At 29.5% G+C, this 15,208-nt stretch overlaps 1 protein-coding gene across 1 annotated transcript in view; it reads left to right on the top strand.

Moving 5' to 3' along the window:
• Window positions 1-14,809, top strand: part of LOC126753090 (sex determination protein fruitless) — a 456,704-nt gene extending 441,895 nt beyond the window's left edge. Inside the window, exon 9 of the mRNA XM_050464324.1 lies at window positions 11,542-14,809. Coding sequence (XP_050320281.1) covers window positions 11,542-12,044 — 503 coding nt within the window. The 3' untranslated portion in view covers window positions 12,045-14,809. The remainder of the gene's footprint in view (window positions 1-11,541) is intronic.
• The last annotated feature ends 399 nt before the right edge of the window (window positions 14,810-15,208 follow it).

Raw genomic sequence — 15,208 nt, 5'->3', positions numbered from 1 at the left:
TCTCAGCAAGCAGGAACAGAACAAATTGGATGCAAGCGAACTGATAGCAAAAGTGAAAGAGGAAGAAAAGGAAGAGCTGGAAGCGATTAATGAAACAAAACGCCAAAAAGAAGAGAGTAGCAATTGCCAAGAGCAAACGGCCATGAACAATAAGTGCAATAACGACGATGACACACTCACTAACACTAACATAAACACAACATCACCCCGTGCTGAGCCGGCCAATGAAAAGCTTAAGGATGCTACTAGCTGCGAAAATGTTGCGCAGCATGTTGCTCAAGTGGCGCTGGAGTAAACAGTTGATTATTACAAAACTGAACACACATATGCAAACAAAACGTAACTGAAATTGCAAACACACACACATAAACACAAAACACAAGTCATATACAAACACGCATACACATGCAGGTGGCCAGTACACTTGCGAGGAAGAAATATGAAACACATTTTAGGTAACTCTTTCAACAAAACCGTTGGTAAGCCAAGTATTATTTGTCAATTCGCAGAAATTTGTGTGTATATACAAACAACAACAACTATCCACGTCAGCGAATGTGTAAAAGAATGGCATATTTGCACGCATTAGTGCGCCAAATCGGAAATTATATTGAATTATTGACGTGAAGCTAGAAAAAATGCATGTGCGAGTACGTATGTATTAGTGTAATTGTAGGCGTAAATCGCAATAACATTCACAAAGGTTTCACATTAGATGTATCGATTAGAGTTTTAAGTGTTCAACACAATTATAAGTATTTTTCACAAAAAACAAACACAAAAGAAAAAACAAATATTTACTCAAACATCTCGATGTGATTTCTGTGTAAAAACATACAAACAACAACCAATAGGTTTCACAAAAATTAGAAAATAATATCAAAATGAATAATAATAAAAAAGAATATATAGTAATGCAAGCAGCAAACAGACGAATTCTATAGCGCAAAAACGATTGCGTGATTGCCAAATAAAATCTAACGAAACGTGTTACCAGCCAAACGAAAATCTAATGTGTGTATATGTATGTGTAGATTATGCATTTGACCGAATTAATATTTGACGTTTTTCAGTGGTGCACTACAAATTATATAAATAACAAAAAGGTGGCAGCTCTATGCACATATACGTATGTAATGTCACGCTTTTACTCACCTGTATGTATGTTCCATTTGTAGAGTGTTGAATTTTGCTTTGAAAATTTGTTAAAATCAAGCCTTAAACACAAATAATAAAGGGTGCTCCGTTAAAGGCTGTCTGCGTGCATTTCAAATATCTAGGTGATATTTATTTTAAAATGTTACAAAGACACTTGTCAATTAAAATTCTTATTTACGAAGTATTCATTTTTATATGACCATAAATTTGGGAAAATATTAAAAAAAAACTGTATTTTAAAAAATTTAAAATTTTTAATCTTTTTTTTAGTATTTCGTTGTATAATTGTCAACATTTTATTGTTTTGGTACAAAAGCATGATTTATTCAAACTACAAAACTTAAATTGCCTTAAGTCTTATATTGGCGATCTCAATGAGACACAATGTACTGAGTTCAAAATTCATTTATAAATACTTGGAACTTCAATAATCAAATTTTCACATCCAATATACATTATAAATTTGTGCATTTATTTTTTATACTTTTTACATTTATGTGACGCCAACCCGCTAAATAGTTATATTATTTCTATAGTATAAGCCACTTTCAGTGCAAAATTATTATTAGAAAGTTGATTAAGGGGTCAGTAGGGTAATCTGGCCTGTTTATTTGACTTTTTTTCTTAGAATTTTTTATTCTACAATAGAACTTTTATCACATATCATGAGGTACATATATCGTGGAGTATGTAAACAAATTTTTTTGGAATTTTTTGATGACATCTGTGGTAGAAATGGCTGGGTGAATGAGATGCGTTTTTTCACTGGCGGACACGATTTCTCATGTTTGGATCATCTGCAACACAAAAACCCAATTTATTCTTAAAAAGTACGTGAATGGTTATCGTCCCTACTAGAATCATGGTAAAATGTTGATAAATAAAAAAGTAATTAACGTTTTTTTTTAATTTTTCCCGATGTTTTTTTTTACATAAATTTTGTCATAACATTGTCAATATATTATAAAAATATATAGGGACGATAGTCAGGCGTTTTGTGAACATTTAAAAAAAATTAAACAAATCGGTTGAGTAGTTCGAACGGAATCATGTCCGCCAGTTTAAAAAAGTGTGTTTTGAGAAAAACGCTTTTAAAGTGCGGTATTATTATTTTTGGGCCTTTTTCGTAACCTTCGAATGGTAAAGTGGGTTTCTACATTAATTCTAAAAGTAAAAGGGAGCAGAAAATGCAAAAAAAAAATAAAATTTTTAAAAAGACTTCCCTACTGACCCCTTGATATTTTCATATCTTATTTTGTAATTTTTATAAAATCTGCAAATGGAGCACACAGTATGAAAAAAAACTACTTAATGTTATAAATGTATGAAAAAACCAATTTTAGCCAAATATTTAAATGGAATTTATACATAAATAAAAAGAAGTAAATAACTAAGAGAAGCGAAGTAAAACTCAATACAACCAAGTGGACAAAATAATGGAGTATGGAAAATTCTGAAATTTGTACGAAAAAAATAGAAAAATATTTCCAAAAATCATTTGTAGCCACTTAAAAACGTCAACGCATTTTATGTGAATGTTTTCGCAACAAAAAAAAATAATAAAATAAAAACAATTAAACAGACAAACAAAAATGTCAACTGTGTCCATTAATCGTTGTAAGAAATAAAAAACAAAAACAATGAAATGAAAAATAGTATAAAACAAACATTTTAAGTCACATGAAAAGTGAAAAACACCACTGTATTTACAAGAGAAGCAAAAGAAAAATATTTACTGAAACAAACGTGCAATGTAAGCGGTCGCGCGGCATCAATAGGCTGATCAGTTGAGATTTTTTTATTTTAACTGTTATACTCGCAGAGTATAAGTTTTTTAATTGTTTTTACACAACGTTTTTTATTTGATTTTTAAATTACTAAGTATTTTAAGAAGTTATATATAAATTTATACATACATATAGATAGTATATAGTAGAATGCAATAACAGTTTTACTAACTAGATAATGGTAATTATTATTATATATATTTAAAACATATATAAAATACTTATTAGGATTTTACATTAAGCATTTCTAATGCAGTTAAATTGCAATTAAATATGTTAAATAATTTTTATTAATATTACACTACTTCTAATACAACACTTGTGTTCAAAGTTCTTTTTAACCACAATTACACAGAGGAAATTAGAGCAGTGTTCGTGAATTGCTGGCAACTATTTTCATTTTTATAACACATTTTTTTTTGTTTTGTTAATATAATAAGTTGAAATACTTCACAGTTTTCGAAAGTTTTGTAAAATGATTTCTGAAGAGCTCTTTGAAAGTTTTGTCAAAAGTTCTGTGTAAGTTTTTCCAAAGCTCTTTCCAAAATTTCTTTTACGAAAGTTTTATGGAAATTCTTCCGAAAGCTCTTTCAGAGTAGATGACTGAATTACTGATTACGATGTATTTAACTAGAAAAGCTTCAAATTTAAATCGTTTTCGGTAACCTCTCAAAAACTCTGCCGAAAGCTTTTGTCGAAACTTTTGTTCAAAGCTCTTTCGGAAGTATCGCAAAAGCTCTTCAGTGTTCTACTGTAGGCTCTAATGCATCAAACTAGGAAAGCTTAAAATTTAAATTTTTATAAAAAGTTATGTGAAAAGCTCTTGGAAAGTTTTACCAAAAGCTATGTCGAAAGTTCTGCCGAAAGTTTCTAAAGAATGCGCTAGCAATGATCTGCTGTATGTTGCAATTCGTTAATCTTAAAAAATCCATTAATTTTGTATTTATTTATTTTTTTAATTTTTTTTTATAATTTATTTTTTTTTTAATTTTTTTTTATAATTTATTTTTTTTTTAATTTTTTTTTAATTTTTTCTTTTTAATTTTTTTTTATAATTTATTTTTTGAATCCCTCAAAAATTTATTTTAACACACTCAAGTAGTCTTTTTTTATACTACTCTAAGCACATTAGTTATTTATAGCTTCAAATGACTTTTCACACAAAATTTACTGCCAGCTACAAAAGTATGTTAACTTTAATTTAATATTAAGCAAATAATTTACCCCAAAGCCTCTTGAACATATGTATTTATTTAGATTTCGAGCGACAAAAACTGGAAATAAAGTATATCTAAATGTTATATTATATATAAAAAACTAATTTTAACTTTTTTATAAGAAATCTTTTACGTCATAAGAAAGATATATACATACATACGTATAGTAATTAGTAGAAGCAGCAAATAATTGTATGAAATAACTTTGTTTTACTAAAACTGATGTACAAAATATTTTTATTAACACGAAAACACTAATACATACTCTTTTACACGTACGCATAGCCACAACACACACACAAACACATACAACACGCACAGAAACGTTAGAAAATTAGAAACACACATCACTTGACAAAAATACTGAATTTACTTGCTCTAAAGACATTTAAGATAATTCTTATAATTTATTAAACACTTAAATACAAGATTTAACGCATAAGGCAGCGCTGCCTGCTGGTACTCTCAAAAAAGCTCTACCTTGTGCACACTCCTTAACTTTTACCTTACCCACTTTGAAAGCATCACTCAATCGAAAGCATTTCCGCAAGCGATTTTTTAAAATCGAATAAAAATAAAAACAAACTTAATTTATAACATCTCTCAAGCTCCACTATGATAGTTGTGTTCCACATGAGCCCGCGGTTTAGCAAAATTACGCTGAAAACTTTTAGATTCGAAGATTTTTTTTATTTTTGTTTACATCCGCAAGTAATGTATATAAAACAACAATTTAAGGTAAAGTTTCTCTCAGTTTCTCACACAAGAAAAATGGGCATTAGAGAGCGAATGCATCCCACTTTTGGATTCTTATATTTTTTCTTAGAATTATATTCAATAATTAGTTTTTTTATATTTTTATTTACATTCGAAAGTAAAATTTATATAATAGAAAATAAAAATTTTGTTGAGTTTCTCTCCATTTGACAACAGCCAATAATTTACTGCACTTATTCATTCGGAAAACAGCATTTCTTTCCTTTTTGATGTTTTTTCAACTTCCAAATAATTTTGGCGTATTTTGAGAGATTCTTGCATTTGAATGAGTGTAATTTTCAACACGCATAGAGCAACTACTTGAAAACTTCCTATATAAACATTTGGGACGACTACGCCGTATGTCTAACTTCAGGAAAATATTTAACCGTCAGTTTTCGAATGAGCTTCAAACAAGTTCCATACTGAAGTTGCACAATCACTATAGAGATGCTTGCATGCTTGGAGCTCTCTCTTAAATTGTACATTATTGAGACATGTGGAATTTTTACGCATTTTTAACACCATAATTTCTCATTCTGTCTCTGTCAAAGTCTTGAGTCAGCTTTTAAAGCGCAATTATACTAAAATAATATTATTTATAGAATTGCCACACGTTTTAAGGATTTTAATTTTCATCACTACAACAACATTCTCGTATACAGTGCCAAAAATACAAAAAACAAAATCAATCTTTACATGTAAAACAAGAATTTATATTTTAATTTTGACATACATACACCCATATGATTAAACAGCAATTGAGGCAGCAAAAAATATTTGCATAAGAGTTAGTGAGAGCTAGTGAGAGGGCATTATGTAGTTATCATTAAGGCATGTGATAGCGTGAGTAATGTATAGAGGACGAAGTGACGTGGGAAAATAGCGAATAAATTGCAAACTGATGATTGGTGCTTATATAACGCTGAGTAGCAGCATTACACAACACACACACATGTGCATATGAACTTTTTCACAAAGTTTTCTGGTGCTAAATCCAAAACGAGTTATAGCGAAAAATGTTTGTTAATTACAATTAATTACAATATGTAGATATTTAAAGGTGAACTTGCAGCGAGATTAATTAACATAATTTTTTGTATTATTTTTAAACTTTATTTTAATTAATTACCGCTCTAAAGGCAATTGTTTATAGCGTGCTTAAGTAATAGCGGCAAACTACTGCCTGAACGAGAATGAACCGTATGTGCAATAATCGCTAGTTTATACATTTTAAACGCAACATAATTTTTTTTTTTAGAATTACAATAACAATAAAGTATATGTTTGTTTGATAACAATTATTTAGCGTTAATTTTTAAAATTATGTTTTAAGCAGCAAGTTTTATTGGCAGTTGAACGAATATGATTGGTTGTCACAACAAATGAGCCAATTATGTTTTTTGTTAAGAATTTTTAGCGCATATTATTTTTTAAACTGTATACTTATTTTTGTTGCAAATATGTGGCGTAGTTCAATAATTATAGTAGGCAAATTACGTTTATATTAATGCAAATCACATATTAATAATAAAAAAATTATAAATAAACTTTAAATAAGTTGGCAACTGTTAATTTTATTTAGCGCACACACAACAAAAACATAAAAACCGTTATGTTGTGCGGTAAAAAATTGAATGCAAAAGCATTTTTTATTTATTGCAAAACACTGTTAGTGCAAATTAATGCGTTTAAGCAACACAAAATGTACATCACCGTCTAAAGGTAGGCTGCTGCATACAACAATGCAAACGAACAAAATTTATGTATTACAGCAACAAACAAATTATAAATGTAAGCAAATTTTTTTTTAAAAAAATTTAAGAAAATTATTTAAAAAAAAAATTTTAAGAAAATTATTTTAAAAAAAATTAAAAAAAAAAACACATATTTAACCGACAGAAGACTACTTGCGTTGATTTTTTTATGCAAAGTAAGCAAATTTTTATGATTCAGCATTTTACAAGAAAATAAAACGAAAACAAAATACTACATAAATTCAGCCAAAAAACAAAGGCAATAATGAACATTTATTTTACATAGAATTTCGCAATTTTTTATACTAATTTTTAACTTTTCTAACATATGTACGTAGGCGCTACATTTGTAAGTGAACCATAATTTTAAGCAACTTATTTATAGGCAAGTGCATAAATTAATTTTTAATGAGCTGTAGCTGTTAAAGCGTGAAACAAAAACAAAAAAAGAATAAAGAAAAATACATACATACATATGTTATATGAATTGTAGAAAAACGTAAGCATTTGTTAAAGCAACATTTTATATTAAAAATTATTTATAACAAAAGTGCATAACGAAGTCTTTGTTTGACGTGCGTGTGAAGTTAGTAAAATTTAAAGTTAAATAATAACAACAAATTAATAATAATAGTATTAGTAATACACAAAAAAACACACAGTTAGTGAAAAAACGTATAGCAAGGTTTCAAATAAAATGAATTACTAAGTTATTCGAAATGGCTTATTATTTTTTGCTCGTTTTCATTTCACATTTGTGGCAAAAACGTAACGGAATTCTATTACGTTTTGTTTTTTTTTTTTTATTTATGGTACTAACAATTTCAACAGCAAGGTCTGCAAGTTGAGCAAATAACAGTAATTACAGCAATGACTGCGTCGACTGCGTAGTTCAATAAAGTTGATGTGAAAACTGTGACATAACTGTTTTGTAAATAAAAATAAACATTTTCTGTCAAATCTCAAAAAAAGCTATTTTTTTCTTTATCACCACTTCAAACAGGGAAAAACTGCAAACTAGTTATTTGAAAAATACCTACGCCGTAGTTGGCGTGCTTGCTTTTTTTGAGGTTAGCAAGCCAAAAAACGTCAGGCGGTGTCTAGTGCGAGATGAATTGTGCTTCCAAAACTCAGCATTTCCCATTCAATTTGAATATACATACTATACATACTTATACTTATTTAATGATATACTTATTTTAAGCAAATATTAGTGGTTATAATACAGGTATACTGGTGTATTTATAAAAAAAATTAAGGTTACATACAAAATGTGTATGCAATTTTTTGCGTCTGTGTTCTGTGTCATCGTCAGACAACGAATTTTCAAAATCATCGGCTCAATTCCTTGTTTTTTTTTTTGTACAAATTAAGGAAAGTGATTTTCAACTGCATTGGATCGTTGTAATATCTACCAATTAGTGATTTTATGCAATATTTCATAAATGCATTAATTTTTTTGTTGTTCTATTTTATTCCCTAGGTTATGAAATATTCTTTATACCTTTTTTATATATATTTTTTTTACATTTTTTAATTTTTTTCTCATATTAAAATTTTTTTTTTTTTTAATATTTTCTTATATTTTAAAATTATATACATAAGTATGTTTTTGGTTTTTTTTACACATTACACCACATATATTCAAAAAAAAATTATGTTATTAGCCTTTTTGTTTGAAATACAGTTGTACATATACTTAGTATGTAAAATTTATTTTTTCATTTACTTACTTATATACAACTTGTTTTCGCTCTCTTGTTGTGAAAGAATACAATATATTTTATTTTCGCTTCGTTTTTGCATATTTGAATAATTTTCTTGGAACATTTTCGTACGGCAACTTTTCTCTGCTCTTCATATCAAGAAACTAGTTTTCTTTATTTTCGCTCATTTTTTTTTAATATTACTGTTGGTTTTCTTGATTCATTTTCCTACAGGAATATTGCTCTACTGGTCATATTCACTTCAAGAAACTAGTTTTCTTTATTTTCGCTTTGTTTTTGAATATTTTTTTTGATTTTCTTGGAACATTTTCGTATTTTTTTGCCGTTCATATTCACTTAGATAAAGAAAATTTATAATTTTTCTTATTCTCTATCAGAAGAAAAAAAGAAAAACAATCTTTGCATATTTTCAACTTTTTTAAATATGATGTTCCAAACCCGCAATAATTCAGATTAAGAAATTGGTGCGAATTAGTTCAAAAAATTCTAAATCAATTGCTTTTTGCCACAAGCAATACAAGTATGATAACAATGGCTGTTTTGAACTCCGATTTGAAAACAGTTGCTTCCATGCTTTATCTCTATACTTTTAAGTTAGACAAGTATTTCAGCGATTTGTACATTTTCAAAGTCAAAACCGCTGAAATAAGTTTGAAAATTTTTATTTGTGAAAAACTCAAAAATTGCACCAATACTTACAAACGTTCGTAACGATGCTCACACTGGAAAAATTATACAAAATTATGTACAATTAGCAAAGAAATTTTAAGTAAGCGTGTAATTTTACGTTTTTTTCAGTACACGTTAGTGTTATGAGGCGCTTTGTATTCTTCCATTTTAATTATTTGTTAATTAAACAATAAATAATTAGTTTACATACAGTATTCTTTACAATTGGTTACTTCTTTGATGTTATTTTTCTTCTCCGTATTTATTATTCTTCCTCAGTGATTTTTCGACTATCTTTATTTTTACTTGAACGCTTAAAAGCTCTATTGTAGCAGTAAATTTTGCATTCTTCACTGATATCACTATTTCTTTTGCACATAAATCCCCTTATATATACCCACACATATACATAAATACTTGTGTCCCAAAACGCCTTTCTTCTTGTCTTACACGCTTTATTTATCGAAAATATGTACACTTTATTTGAGTGCGTAACTTTTAACAATGAAATGTTGGTCAACAAGAATATGCAAGAAGAAATTTTTGCAATGACAATAGTAGCCACAATATCAACAGCAAACATATGAGCATTAAGGCGGTTCGGTTTTATGGGTACTTAATTTAGACCGTCGACATGACCTAAAAGTCTTTGAAATTCTTAGTCAATTATATAAAAAGGAACACAAAAATGATTTTTAAGCAATTTGAGGTAAAAACTAGCGTAAATTCAAAAGAAGATTTCAGTAATACCCGACTAAAATATGTTCCCAAATTTAAATGTTATTTGTAAACTGTAAATAGTACTGTGATACAGAATCTCAAGTCTCTAAATTTGAGATTTTAAGTTAGAGACAATTTTTGGGACAGTCATAAAGTCTATTACATTCATTATTCAGAGATGTTTTTACACTTGAATGAAAATAAACATATCGATAACAAATATTAAATTTTCTATAACATAGTCAAAAAAAATAATTATCAATTAAAATAAAAATATATGTTGACTTTGTTTCAGAGTATTTAGGAAACTTGATGTAAAATTTATTTATTTTTAACCTTTTCGTGTTTGAGTTGCTTACAAAATATAAAAAACGACAATCGATTAAAATCTATGATGATCTCTATTCAGTATATTCAAAATGGCAACCAGGAGCTCTTTTAAGTTTTGTGGCCTGCTAACTATTAGGCCTCAAATTTGAGGCAATATTTTGAGACTAACGCTAGAGACTGTTTATTGAATAGTAACACAAATTGAGCACCAAAAAGTCTCAAATAGAGACTAGAGACTGGTTACAGAATCCCGCTATAAGACTCTAAACGTTGAATACCATTGCCATTGCCGTCTATTGCCATTTTATGAGGTATTATCATCGGCAGTATAGCTTTTGCTTCAAACCACCATTTGCTTTGGTGATAAGTAATCCAGGCTTGCGTTGTCAATCCTCATAATTTTAGGATATTCAACTGGAAAAAGCCATCGTTACATCTATTTATACATTAAAAACATATATATTTTTTGAATGTGGAAAAGATCGACCCGCCCTAATGCGTTATATGTGTGTCTGTATGTGAGCTCTACATTTATTGCAAAAGATAAACACACTTTATTTGCATAACTTTTTATAGTATCTTTCTCTAAGCACATTTTCACGCGTTCTTTACAAATATTCTACTCTAAGCCACACACACACACACTCATAAATACCCCTCACGCATATCATAACACTGCTAATCGCAATAGAAAGTTTTGAACACAGTTCTACTTTGGAAGTTATTACCGAAGGTTAGTTGCCTTTTGCGCGTATGCTTTTAAAAATTTAGATTACAATAAAAATAAATATATAACAATACATATACTACCTTATACATATGTACATATATTTGCTGCATAAATCAAAAAACGTGATTTTTGAGTTAAGGATATTGTTGTTATATCATACTTCATGTTGAGTGAAAAATTCATATGAATACCTCTTATATAAGAATATGATTCCTGTCTTCCGTGTAATGTCAGTTGTACGCGTTTTCTGGCAAATCGATTTTTTTACTTACAAATGAACGATATGTTGCTTTTTGTATTTGTACACAACTATGTTGCTTTTTGTTGTATTTCTTGTTTATACATATATCGCTTATAAAAATAAACACCTACCTACATACATACATATATGTATGTAAGTATAGGAATAACTGTGCAATATGCGGAAAAGGCGATATCCTTACCGGAAGCAAAGCACCTTAGTCAATCTTAGTCCTGTTGAGTAAAAAATAGTTGCACCACACACATACTATGATACCATACAACATACATACATACACACACACATACATACATACATACATACATCATGCCAATACCTACTATGTACTATTTCCTCTATTTTTTCACTCTGTTTACTCTCTGTTTGTTTCTCTCGGGCTGATTATCGCCCTCCATGGCGTGGTGTGTGTTCTTTTTCGTTGGTTACAGGGCAATTGGGACGTCATCATCTATCCGTTACACCGCTATCGACAACATCATCCGGTTCACCGCCGCCACCACCACCACCACCGCACGCGCTCACCATGCATCTGAGTGCCGCGTTAAAAAACGAATACCATCAATTCGACATTATACGCGCCGGCGGTGGCAATCACAACACTAACGGCGGCCCACCATCACATCTCTACAATCAAACATCGCCGGGCGGTTTAGGCAATGGGCCCGGCGCCAATAGCGCCATCGTACACAATTCGCATCATCAAATGTCCTATCACAATATGTTTACGCAATCACGCGAACCGGGTACAATGTGGCGTTGCCGCTCCTGCGGCAAGGAGGTCACCAACCGATGGCATCACTTTCACTCGCACACCGCACAGCGCTCACTGTGCCCCTACTGTCCGGCCACCTACAGCCGCATCGACACGCTGCGCTCACACCTGCGGGTGAAACACCCCGAGAGATTGCTTAAATTGAGCCCAACATTGTAAGTAGCGCAGCAGTGGCAGCAATAAGCGACGATGACGCTACAAAGAGAGGCTGTACTGAACTGCGCCACGGAAAAGAGTTGTATAAACCATTCTACACATACACATGCGTATGTATGTATGCATAAAATTTCAATTTTTAACTAAAAAAAAAAAGCGCGAAAAACACACACATACATACGTACATATTTATATTCAATAGCTCAAGTGGTGTAATCAGCAAAATGGTAGTGAGCACATATATACACACATACTTATACAATTCAAATATATACTAGCAAAAGAGGCAATGAGACATATACATAGACGCATACATATACATACATATGAAAACGCCAAAAATTAATCAAGCAGCAAAGAGTCTGTGTAAATATATATGTACATAGAGTTACTCACATAATAAATGATCGTTTTCATAATCGTTGAGGGGCTGTTTAGTGGCAGCCAACAATACAACGGACCAACAGACATGCATTTGTGTTTGCAATCTTGCAACTTGCACGAAGAAATGCGCTAATTGCCAACAGCACGTCAACCCGCAGCCACCGAAAGCTAGCGAGCGCCAACTGTTCCACCAAAAAACACACACACAACTAAATGAGCGAGCTCAATTGTCATTCGCTCTCACATATGTACAATATAAATGTATGTTTGCTACTATTGTTATAATTATTATTATTATATATACATACATATATATATGCTTAGATGCATGCTTAACTAATATTATATAGATTTTGTAACTCAATACCTTTTAGCGGTGTACTATTTCATGTGCTGATCGGCGATCGTAATAAGTGTGTCCTATTAAATTTATGTGTACATAAAGAATATACTATATATAGATACATGCATATATACAAATATGTATATGCATAAATGTTAGCAATTAAAAACTAAACTGAAAAAAATTTATATGCATAATTTTAATCTCTCGTAAGGGGTTCCTTTTTCTCAAGGAAGTAAGGTCAGGCATAGTTAATCTTAAGTTATATGAAAAACAAATTATTTTTAACGATTTCCTCGGTATTTTCAAGTGAGTTTGCAAATATTTATTATTGGAAACCATTGAAAAATCAGAACTACAAATAATCGTGTTGAGTTTTTAAAAGCGTAGTAAGAATAACCGTAGTTTTCGTTGTGTTTTACCACTAAATTTGCCCTAGAAATAACAACAACGATTTCTTTAAATTAAATAGATTAATACGCATTCAGCTCAAAATATTTAAGAGAAATTTTAGAGTTTTCAAAGCACCTGTAATGCACTCTCAAGATAACAACACATATTTGTACATATGTGTATATATTTACATAAGTCAAGCATTAAAAGTAGACTAATAATATACAAAAATAGATAAAGATTATACTATAAAAATGTCTTTCATACTAGAAGATTAGGTAACATTTAAAATCCGTGCAACAATAACATTTCAAAAACACTGTAGCGTATTGAAATCGGTTAATAATGTATTTTGCTCTTACAATCTTAAGCTGCAGAAAACAATTTTGAATATAATATTTTGGAAATAAAGATTAACGAACGCGATTTAACAAATATTAGTGTTAATCACTTTTTCAATAACAATAGATAATTATAAAAATGTAAATTAAATGATTTTTTAAGCAAAATTCAGCGGAACCATAAATTTTATATATTTCAAAATTTTGTGAAAAATATAAAAATATTTGATTCGTAGCAATTTTATTACTCAGACGATATTATATACAAAATTGGTTTTTTTTTTTTTGGAACTAAAATTCAGTACAGCAATAAATTTTATAAATTTCCAAAATTCTGTAAAAATAGGAAATAATTTTTTCAACAAAAAACTTTTATTCGGATTTTCGAGTCTAATTTTTTTTGTTTACTCTATTGCTTTTGTTTTGGATATCATCTTTATATAACTAAAAATAATCTGAATGCCATCGTCACCTAAAATGACAAACAGCGTATCGAGAATCGCTGTCAGATATAATAACCAATATATAACAATTTTATAACCCAAACTCAAATATTGTTTCAATATGAGTGTATGATAACCAAAATATAACCATTTTGGGACCAAAACTCAAATTTTGTTTCAATATGAGTACATTGTATTATAATGTTTTTCTTTCGCCTGTTTACTTATGAAAAGTGATGTTACGTTTTTTGCATTTTAAGTGACGAATATTTAGCTTTTCTGTAATATTACCGAAAAACACAGTTGTTTCTTACATAGATATAATACTTAAAATTCAGTACTAGCTTTAAAGTAAATAAATTATTGCTTAAAAAATAATAATTATATGTTTCTAAACAACTAGTTTCGACCCGATTGCTTATAATTAAAAAAAGCTTTATTTATCTTCAAATTTCTTAAGTAAATAAAACAAAAGTTAACAGTTTGACAACTCGCTGCTGAAACTTGCTTACAAAAGTTACCAAAATCTAACCCGTTACTCTTTTTAATCGCATTTTCTTACTCTAATTACGCGCAACCAAGAGATAGCGCATGCCCACTCTCGAATAATTCAAAGTTTGACTAAATAATGAGAAAATTAACTAAAGTAAAACACAAAAATCAAAATAATCAAAGGTTTCAGAACAGGCAATTTTTAACTAAGTAAATGACAGAAATACGAGTAGCATAAACAAAAATAACTAAATATTTGCAAAACTGCACAACTAAAAATACTTGACTAGCTATAAGCTGAAAATTAAAGTATAAAACGTAGAGGAAATCAAATGAAATATGAAATTTAATGTGAAGTGTCTAAAGATAAAACGAAGCGGAAAGCTAAAGAAGTAAGTGGTAATTAAAAGGAATATTGACCACTACAATACCACTACTGCTTAATAAAAATAAGCAAATTACAAAGAAATATTAAAGTGAAAAATTTGATAAAATATTAGCTATTAAACTCAATAAAGTGTTTCATTGGCGTAAAATTTGGCTTCTAACAAATGTGCTTGAGTCTATATAAATGTAAAGCGCATACCTATTCACTAAGATTTGCTGCATGACTTTGTGCTCAAACAATTTGAATGCTAATCAGCAAAAATATTGGTTTTTTTATAAATAATATACGCAATACGCATTGCAAAGCACTTGCTCGATTTAAATCAACCTTTAATCATACAAATTTTACAGTAATATTTCATAATAATATAATTGTTTTAGCGC

Source organism: Bactrocera neohumeralis, chromosome 2 (genome assembly GCF_024586455.1).
Source record: "Bactrocera neohumeralis isolate Rockhampton chromosome 2, APGP_CSIRO_Bneo_wtdbg2-racon-allhic-juicebox.fasta_v2, whole genome shotgun sequence".
Lineage (NCBI taxonomy): Eukaryota > Metazoa > Arthropoda > Insecta > Diptera > Tephritidae > Bactrocera > Bactrocera neohumeralis.
Note: the sequence above shows the minus strand (reverse complement) of the source record. Positions and strands in the feature narration are given on the sequence as shown.